The 10,608-nt window shown below is 38.4% G+C and overlaps 1 protein-coding gene across 1 annotated transcript; it reads right to left on the bottom strand.

The window, feature by feature from the left end:
• LOC127863015 (transforming growth factor-beta-induced protein ig-h3-like) lies at positions 1 to 10,246 on the bottom strand. Its single transcript, XM_052402361.1, has 15 exons — positions 9,567 to 10,246; positions 8,809 to 8,871; positions 8,064 to 8,183; positions 7,615 to 7,709; positions 7,107 to 7,291; positions 6,598 to 6,807; positions 5,497 to 5,647; positions 5,058 to 5,192; positions 4,578 to 4,790; positions 3,628 to 3,764; positions 2,851 to 3,018; positions 2,233 to 2,331; positions 1,501 to 1,647; positions 1,127 to 1,217; positions 1 to 735 (listed from the first exon to the last, which is right to left on the bottom strand). Exons 1-15 carry the CDS (start codon positions 9,878 to 9,880, stop codon positions 479 to 481), a joined length of 2,385 nt encoding a protein of 794 aa, XP_052258321.1. The 5' UTR covers positions 9,881 to 10,246; the 3' UTR covers positions 1 to 478.
• Positions 10,247 to 10,608: the final 362 nt, after the last annotated feature.

The raw sequence follows: 10,608 nt of genomic DNA, 5'->3' as shown, positions 1-10,608 counted from the left end.
AACACTGCAAATCAAACTTTATTTGAACTATTAAGAGTTACTACATGTGTACAAGCGTTAAAACTGGGCGGATATTTAACATGACATATTTAACACACAAGTCTAGAAGATCATGAAGTACTTCAAAATAAAAAGTGCAACCGAATTTTCGTATTTTAGCCTGAAAGTCAACTTGCTAAAAGATGTTTTATATGGCTATAATTAGATAATTTGAAACGAAAGTTATGTGCCAAAACATACTTTTTCAAATAGTGAAATACCAGTCATTTGAAGTTTGAATCTAAAATTGAAAACTGACCAGTTTTAAATATAGTGTGCTCCATATTTATGTAAGTCTAATGTTGAGTGTCCAGGGATAAAACATTAGTATATCTAGATTTTACTATGCAACCATGATCTATATATTAAGCATAAAGAGCCGTTAATTGAATAAATCAATCCTTTATTTCCAAGTCGCCTCTGTTCAAGTAAAATCCGATTATTTAAAGTCCCAAAACCATCCCTCAAATCGATCAGCCGGCCAGCCTCGCTGTGGCTTCTTTTCAGAGATGACGTCATCGATGACGTGTACAACGCCGTTGGTGGCCATCAGATCGCACTGCTTGATCTCCGCCTTGTCAACAAACCTCTGCTCAGCCCTGTTTTTGTGCACACTTAGAGTCTTGTCAGACAGCGTTCTTACACGCTGCTGGTCAAACCAGTTCGAGCGCATGATGGCATTACAGCAGATGACATCTGGAAAAGGGAATTGGTGTATCATTATTTAACATAAACATTAAAATTAACATGTAACAAAATATAAAATACATCCGTATGAATATATTATAGAGCTACAAAGACTACCCATCGATTCGTTTCCCTAGCATTTCGGTAAGGCATATTGGCATAAACCTGCAGTTTTGAATTTGTTCGATTGATTTTATTTTATGTGTCCTAAATTAATGTCTACATAACTTTGGAATTGAAACCTGCAAAACATGTATTTTTTAAAATTAAGGTACAGGAATACATCTGATTGGGAAATTGAGGTGTAGTGGCACCCTTAGCTTAAAGGCCTCTCTGGAAAGGCATAACGCAACACGGTGGCAACACGATGCAGATAGAGTTCCGTGTGGGGGACCACTACCTCGAGTCACGTGATCCATCAACAGAGATTTCAGGTGCGAGGGATTCTTCTTTAGGGTTTCTACGGCATCACTTCCGAGACGCTTGAGGGCCTGAAATTATAAATGTTGTTTCGAACATGTAATACACGTATATAATATATTAAACATGTTTTATTTATACATATAAGTACAATTGATTAATTATGTCAATGACTTTGGCAATATGCTGACTTGTATATGTACATCGATAACATAGATATTGCTGAATAATGAATTGCAAATTGAGCATAGATCAAAATTGTGTTTTTGGAAAGGCATCTACGTGAAATTCATTGCTGATTTTAGTAGCGCATTTAACATGAACATGGGTGCAACCGTCGCCACATGTAAATACCTCATTAGTGGGGGCAAACAGCGTGAAAGGACCTTCCTCCTGCAGCATGTCGGCGATGTCGGCAACCTTGAGGAGCGCCGTAAGGTTGGAAAAGCGGCGGTCCATCGCCAGCACATCCAACAGGTCACCGGTGGGTGGCGACAGCAACTATATGGAGCCAAGCTCATTGACATAACATCATCTGGGATGAATCTCATGCAACTCACATCATTACCAAATCAGTCTCATTTAAAATCACATCATCAAAGAACAAGCTCAATCAAATCACATCCTTAAATACAAACATCGGTCAAGTAACACCATTCAAAACCAATCTCATTTAATTAAAACATGAAAGATCTATCCCATTTAAAGCATCTCACTAAATAGCCAAAACATCTAAATCACACCACTAAAGACCAAAGCTCATTTAAATCACATAACTTAATACCAAGTTAATTCAAATGAGATCACTAAAGACTAATCTTAATTAAATGTTTCACTAAAGACCAATATATGTTCATGAAAATCAAATGATTTCGTACACCACTCATTGCTCCTCCTGTTGTAATAATATTTATTGAAAAATCATAGGAAAAAACTGACTGAATAGAAGCGCAAAGCGGTAATCGGTTCACTCACAAAAAAGCATTACCGCGATAAACTTGTATGTGACGGCGTCTAATTCAATATTTAAAACATTTCAGAACTCCTTGATGTCACATATGACGCTATGACGGAACCTGTCCCTACCTTGTTGACGACGAGGATGTTTCCGTTACATCCCTTGATCGTCTCCGCCTCGAACGAGGCGCACTGTACCGTCTGCAGCCATTCTCGACCGAACGGAAACTACGAAATAATGTCCCGAAATATTTGTATAAGTAAAAGGTGGTATAACATTTTCTCAGTAAATGAAGACGACATGCATGTATTTGTAAAAGAATATTTTTATTTTTATTTCATAAACGTTTGTGGTCAATCACCGAAAAGCCGTTTCAATTACTAATTTTATATTTTATAAATGGACTTAAAGAAACAAAATAGACAAAGCACTCGTTTAATAACAATAATAATAACAATAATAATAAAAGCAATAATACTAGGAAAAAGTATGTTTTGGTTTGTGAAATAGCTCGGTTACAGAGTGGCACATGTTTAATCAAGTTCACGACTGTGCGTTACGACTATAAAGACTGGAGACGAGAAAATGAACAATATGATGTGATGATTATTCGCAAATTTAGTTATGCGAGAAATGTTGAACGAATTTCAATTTCATACGACCCAACTGTCGTTTTCTTTGACAAACTCTAATTATACACGCCCCTTAAGCACGTGATTATGCGGATGGGGTAGGACGCTACATACGGTGGAGTACTCGTTGATTCTTAGGCTGGTTCCCTCCAACGTGTCAAGCAGCTTGTTGTTATACAGCCCCCGACATGCGAACAAGTCGGGAACCACGTGGTATTTTAATGTCTTTTTAAGTAGTTCAACGTCTGACATCACTTCAGCTAGAACCTTTGCTGGCAAAGACTGCAATACAAATGTACGAATAAGGGACCGACATACTTAAGGGTGTACATCCATGGCGATTCCAGAAACATACTGTAACTTCGTTAAAAGGGGTTTAATATTAGATTATAGTGTAAATAGGGGTATGCAAATTGTGCGCAATGTAAAGCGGCGATCACAATATATATTTTAATTGTCGAATATCCAGAAAATCTGGATAATAATATTTAAATGGCGCATATCCAAAAACAGAGATCGAGTGTACCGATGTTCGTGCGTCGCGTAGTAAGAAAGTACATGCATTTTACAAGCTTGTGGTATGAAGATAACGTCTCCTATGAGACAGCTTTTGTATGGCGTTACCTTAAATAATGTAATTGAAAGTTTTATAGGGCTAGTTTCATAGTAAATAGTTTAATAGAGTTTAAAAGTAAAAAGGGAGATGTAAATGCTTTTAATACATTAACCCCCCCCACACACACACACACACACATATACCACTACAACCACCACTACCACACACACATATACCACTACAACCACCACTACCACACACACATACACATGCCTGAATGAACTAATTGTTAATAATATTAGGCCAGCATTTCAGCATTATTTCCAGCCACTGACCTTAACAGCCTCGTTGCTAGGCACAAACACCGTGATATTCTCCGCGAGCGCGAGATCTTTTTTGAGCCCGGCTCGCTCCACCAGCTTAAAAAACTCGCTGTAGTTTTTCTTCGAGGCCAGCTCTAAGATGTTCAGCGCTGAAATATACAGAAAACCGCCCTGTCTGGTAATTTTGGACTATTAAAAAACATTGAACGTTTTGGACAACATTTTTGCGAGCTAGGTGCATGCGTATATGATATTAGAAGCAAGCATTATTATTTTATATAATAGTTTACCCGTGTTCAGATGTGTACGTCGAACGTAGGGAATCATGCGACTGATTGTATGAGGACTAGAACGATACAATTTGATTAATCCCGTATGGAAATACATGTATAGCCTTTAAGTAGACATGAGTTTTATTATATAAACGGAGCATAAATTGGATTATTTCAGAGTTAATTAAATATTTTTTTCCCCGTATAAAGTCGATGCAAACGTCGCGTCTCAGAAAAAATCGGTACAAACGCTGCTATATTTACGAGAAAGAACGGACTAACGGCAAGAGTAAGAATAAACTTAACGTGCTCAAATAAGGTAGAAGTAAGTATACGAATGTTTTAAAAACGATCTTACATTACTTTTCTTCACTTAAGATTGATTTTCGATCGTACGTATTTTAATATGAAGTAATGACTCTCCAATTATTATAACACAACAATACTTGCTATTATTAAGTATATAACTTTCGCCTCTAGAAAAAAAATCAAATGCTTCCATGTTTTCGAAAAAGAACTGACTTGCAAATGTACGTGTCAAGTAGAAGTAAGAAAGACGTAAGTATGCGAATGTTACAGAACCGCTACTTCGTTTAAGTGCAGCACTTATGCCTTTTTTTTTTAAAGAAACGGTTCCCCGATCATTATAACTGCATAAGACTTGCTATATAATTATCTAGTATAATGTACCTTCGTCCGGTATGATGACGTCATCAATGACATGAATAACGCCGTTCGTAGCCATGAGATCCTTGACGATGATCTGAGCGCCCTCTACGTACAGCTTGTTATCCTTGTCACGTGACATCTGCAGCGCTCTACCGAGCGAGTTTTTCGTCTGTGCGCGACCCTCGATTACAGACGAACAGATTACGTTTGGTAGGAGGTGATTCTGCAGTATGTCTGAATACAGATATAAAGGTTTTGTTCGATTTAGATAATTGCTAAAAACAGAAACGAACACACAATACCATGATGCGCTAACATGTTTTAACACATTACAACATCTGAAGTGTTGGCACCAATCAAAACATCAACAACTTTTGGGGCAAACGTACGTTACCATTCGATTTTAAAATGGTTATTTTTTCTGACATCGTGATCGGATGTTTCCCGCTAAATATGGTTACAATCAGACATTAACTATACGTATCGTAAAGCATGACTCACTGCCCATGCATTTGTCGTCACCGAGTAAACGGTTGAGCAGGTCCGCGTGTTTCTTGAATGCGGCGTCCGTAGGTGCAAACAATGTATAACTTCCGGGCTCTCGCAGCGTGGCCGCCCTGTGGGAAGAGCCGAGGACTGCAAACGGAAACGGACATGTGATAATCGTATAGGGAAAGCAAGCATAATGTTTGTACGTTATGTTTAGTCCCGGATCGACATTTAAAATATTATGGGGCGATCCTGACGTTGCATGGCGATGTTTTACAAAGACGCAACGAACCAGGTTTCCCGGAACACGCCTCTTATAACAGGTTAATACATTCCCTTTCAAAAATTCATATTGAAATAATAAGATTACCCCGAAAAAAAATCGATATACATTAACAGAAACACATTTGAACAAAAAATATATTGTGAAAAGCCACAAATACATATTTACCTGTCTTGAGGAAACTGAGTTCAGGGTTCTTTTTGACAATATCTAGTAAGGAGCTCGTGACTGGCATCAACACGTCACTGACCACATGCACGACGCCGTTGATGGCGATGTTGTCTGTGCTCGTGATCGGCTTGCAGTTCGCCGTCACCAGCTGAAGGGAGACAACTCGAGAAAGTTACGGGCCCATTATAGAGCGAAAATAAAATGTTTGATTCCGTTCGCATGACCAAATTATGGGATATGTATGCGTTATTTGTAAAAAGTAAGTTGTGAGATTCGAAAACAAACCAATAATGTTGTGTTTTTTTTTTCAATAATATTCACAAACTTTGATCACAAAATAAACCAAGTAATAAACAAACAAATAATATAAAACAAACGAATTCGTACTTATTAATATGTTGTTATATGGGAGGATTGTAAAGGTAATTTCGTGCTTCGCATTATGTTACTATCTCTACAAAACATAGAGTCCGTGTTCCCTTGCAGAGTTGTTGTTTTTCTGCATAAACAATAATGTGGTGAGGCGTTTTTAGAGATTGAATAATTGTATGCAGCAGGCTGTTTATAGTTCGCACTCACAAATAAACACAAGGCACCAACAACAGGCAAGTCATGTCTACATTAACATAAAATGCACGAGTTTGCTCTTAAGTCTAGATACAAGCCGATAATTTTATGTTTATGATTTTGTATGAAGTGTTTGCTGGTTATTTTATGATTATTTATGTAACAATTATTTGGCAGCATGCCGAAGGCAATTAACAGTACCGCAATGAATCGTCTTACCTGAAAACAAGCAACTCTCACAACAAGGGGTATCTCGCTTCTTGTCTTGAATGTGTTAATGCATCGATCTTTGTAAGCTTTAATAGCCTTTCAGTCACGATAATAAGAAGATAGTAGCAGCTGATAAAAAAATAGCATTCTCTTTTTGCTGCTTACTGACACTTACGTTTCCGTTTGCAAGATGCAAGAGGGATAAAACTTCTAGCAAAATATTCATGTTACGAGCCTTAACTACAGTTTAATGAATTAATTTCTGTTAATATTTGATTGCCTGTTACAATAGATATGGAACTTCATTTCAAAATAAGTAACCTTTTTCGGCTGCTCGTATGTGTTGATCCGGATAGAGGACTTCAGCGGACTGGCGGTCTCCACGATCATGTCGTCAGTCAGGCGTGATGACGTCAGACGCCCCACGGCCACGTGACCCAGCAGGATGTTGCGCGTGTCCTCAATGACAGAGTCGCTGATCTCCTGGGACACAATCACCACCGAGCCGATATCCTTCATCATGTCCACGCCCTGCACGTGTGCGCATGCGCTTCAGTATTGTATTATTGTATTATTGAGTCCGACTATTTTCACATATAAACATTGCAATATATTATAATAATATAGTCTAATAATAATATAATTATCTACATAGATTTCACAGATAGTTGTCACGGAATTCTAAAATATCGAACATTTTTTGCACCTGTACTGATTAAATCCCACGCATCAGAACTTCAGAGTCTATGATTATTTGCCGATAAACAATGTGTTAGTTAAATGTCATACTTTATTCATTACTTTTAAAATCCGAACCGACAATACCGTACCCCATGGCGTTGCAATGCAGGCAGGACGAACTTAGCGAGGACCTCGTTGCTAGGTGCGAATACGGTGAAGTTGTTGCTGTCACTAGCCAGGACTTCCGAGCTAAGCCCCACACTGCCCAGTAGACTGGTCAGCTCCGTGAGCCCAAGCGTCTCGAGGAGGTCGGGTATGCTGGACAGGGGTACCTCTAGAGAGCAACAGGGGTGGATAAGTGATGCGTCAGTGATATGAACAGTTTGCATATAGCAGTACCGCCGAATTTACTTTTAGCCCAATGCACCATGATACATGTGTACTGTGTGTCCAATGGTGGCTATTTTTTCGAACAAACAATATCATCTAACTATGACACACATTATCATGAAATTGTGTTTAATTAAAAATGTTTTTACTTTTGTTTACATCATTTCGACAAAAATAACCATCTACATTTAAATAAACGAGGATCTGTAATACAATGAGCAATCGGTATTTGGTTGTGCCGTATAGCTCATGATACTTCATACAGACCTTCCTGGCAGCCGAACTCCTCGGCTTTGCGTGTGAAGCCCACACAGCACTCGTACACTTCCGTGAGCACCATCTTGCCCCGCGGTGTGTGACGTCTGCAATGAATTTTAAGGAGTCCAGAAGATTATGATGCATGAGATTCGCCGTTCAAGGTCATTAATTGATGCAAAGGTTACATTAAGTACAGTTTCTTATGGTTTGTTTGTTTAGTCAGAAAATGGATATAGATGGCCAATATTGATATGACACTGGCCTTTGTTAACGAATATATTAAAATACCGTTTCGCTGAATACATTGTTTTTGTAATTGAGGTGATTTAAATCGATTGAAGCTGATTTTCATCAAAACCGAAAGCGAATGAAGGAAACAATCCTCGTGTAATTGACGGTGCAAATTATCTCAATTAAGCGCGGTTGTTCAATAGCATAAACACTTGTGGCATTCTTACGTGTTGGAGCATTTGTACGTAGTGTCTGAGACGTCACAGATGACCGAATGAAACCGGAAATGCGACGTGATTTCTGTGACGTTCTCTAATTTCTCCGACTGAGTGTAGCACACATTTGGTCTGTAGCGATAGATAAATAATCGCTGAAACACTTTCGTCATTTGCAATGAATTAAGTGTGCTTCCAATATAAAAACTGTGTTAAATTATGTAAAATGTGATAACTATGCAGGTAAAATAACTTGTAAATACATAGTATTCAAGTTTAATGTGATAATGTCGCCAAATATTTGACTCCATTTGCACTATATACATAACTATGCCATCATTATGTTAAGCATATCAAATAAAGCGACGTGTTGCTCATTTCGATGACAAATCCCTTAAACATTTAGCAATATATAAAATACTTAGAGGAGACTAAACGTCAGAATGTAAACGACACTTAAGATACAATTATAATGTTAGATTGCATTGTGTAGCTTTCTCGACAGACAGGTGCAATATAAAAGAGTGGGAGTTAAGCATCTTTTTATCAAAAATTTATATTAAACGTGTGAACATTGTTACATTAAGTTAACGCATCATTTATATCTCATAAGGAACAAAAACTACATAAGCTTCTATGACAACAATATAAAATTAATATAAATGTAACGCGCCAAAATTGACAAAACTTTCACAAATATAAACACGCATTTAACATTCAATTTGTTGATTTCTCCAAAGTTTACAAGTTTACTCACCCCTCCCACCAGTTTGTGTCGTCCTGGTCATCGAATCCTCCCCAGTCGAGGTCCAGCTCAAACCTGCCAACATAATGTAACATCAGTTTAGAAATTTAAGTGTCGTGTTCTGAGAAAACTGTGGATACCCGTCAACTCTGACTGGCATTTTGACGAAAAATAATTATTTTTGCTTAAAAGGGGGGTGTCCGAAAACTTAGAGTGTCCGAAAACATAGAGTAATTACGGTAATGCATGTGCGTAAAGTGTCGTCCCAGATTAGCCTGTGCAGTCCGCACAGGTTAATCAGGGACGACACTTTCCGCCTAAACTTGATTTTCGGTAAGGAGGGACTTCCTTGAAACTAAAAATACCATAAAAGCGGAAAGTGTCGTCCCTGATTAGCCTGGGCGAACTGCAGAGGCTAATCTGGGACTACACTTTACGCACATGCATTTAGCCCAGTTTTCTCAGAACACGACTCATTAAGTCATGCATAGGGCAATTATTATTGTGAACGGAGTAACAGATTAATCAAGAGCATGCTGGGGCAATTATTTAAGATAAATATATATACATACCCAACTTCGCATTTTTAGATAGCGTTTTGGACGTTGATACGTGTTATAATGTACATATACATGCAAATGTATGTTTGTTATTTTTTACTTAAAAATACAAATAAACAACGCAGGCGATCCGTTGAACGCCTACGTTTATTAACACAAGAGCTGTATGCTTGCAAGGCAGTATACTTTAATCACAGAGTGCATACTTACTTTGGAAGGCCGAATTCTCCACCAAATCCTAGGCCAAACATTCCAGGGCCGATTTCAAACCGATTCCCGAATCCGTGATGCTTCATGCCCCGCTGTGGTCGGCCCCACTCTTCGGACGAATCCGACGTTTCACTCGAATGAGGACCCATGTAAGGGATGGGGTCAAAAGACGGGCTCGTGTGTCTCCCATGGCCTTTCAATCGTCCATGGTCCCATTTCCTCTCGTGGCCAGCCCCGGGGCGTCGTCGGGGTCGCGCGACACTCAGTCCTACACAGATACACAACAATATAAACGCGAGTGTTATTTTACCCATCGCTTCTTATCTGCAAATGCACTTCCAGTCGCGTGAAATGTTGTTTATACGCAGTTAGCCCAGGTATACGCGGTTCATCAAAGTACACCAGGCTGCTTGCAAATTATTGACTGATTATGATGCTTGGTTTTAGTTGATGTCGTTCTGCTATTTTCAGTATACATACAACAGAGATTAATATATTAACTTGAGATTATTAGTTTTAAGTTCTAAACCGGATGCGCAAAATTAATTCCATCTACCGGTTGAAATGTCGGGTTCTCCCTATGCGTTGTAGCCAACAATTAGATTGGTCCAACATGTGGGCAGTCTCCGGCATAGCCTTAGGGCTAGATCGATCGACTGCTGACATTTATTTACCAGCGCATCAACCCACATTTTCACACGTATTGAACTAACAATTACAATCCCCAATCACACATTGTGAAGACGGGAAAAACATAATAGGCTTACCCTTCAGTTTGTACTGTTGTATTAACAAGTTCTGGAAACTTCGGTTGAAAGAACCAATACTTTTCCAGCTTTGAAAGTAAACAACGGCGTTTCCAAGAAACATAAAATGAAACGTGTATACATGTGCTTCAAATGTGTTGATATCCAAAACCATGCTACAATATACGTATTTAAAAGAAGATTAACTGCCGTATTTAACCTAATGAAAATAGACATGCTCCGCCATAATAAAAATATGTCTTAATCACTATTAGTTTGTTTCAAGAAAAACAAAG

The sequence above is a fragment of the Dreissena polymorpha genome, chromosome 16 (genome assembly GCF_020536995.1).
Source record: "Dreissena polymorpha isolate Duluth1 chromosome 16, UMN_Dpol_1.0, whole genome shotgun sequence".
Lineage (NCBI taxonomy): Eukaryota > Metazoa > Mollusca > Bivalvia > Myida > Dreissenidae > Dreissena > Dreissena polymorpha.
This window is presented reverse-complemented; position numbering and strand designations above follow the sequence as displayed.

Coding starts and splice junctions, on each gene's coding strand:
- LOC127863015 (XM_052402361.1), bottom strand. CDS start 9,880: ATGGGTAAAATAACACTCGCGTTTATATTGTTGTGTATCTGTGTAGGA. Junction 8,184..8,808: donor GACACAAACTGGTGGGAGGG/GTGAGTAAACTT, acceptor CTATCGCTACAG/ACCAAATGTGTGCTACACTC. Junction 4,791..5,057: donor TGACGACAAATGCATGGGCA/GTGAGTCATGCT, acceptor ATCTGTATTCAG/ACATACTGCAGAATCACCTC.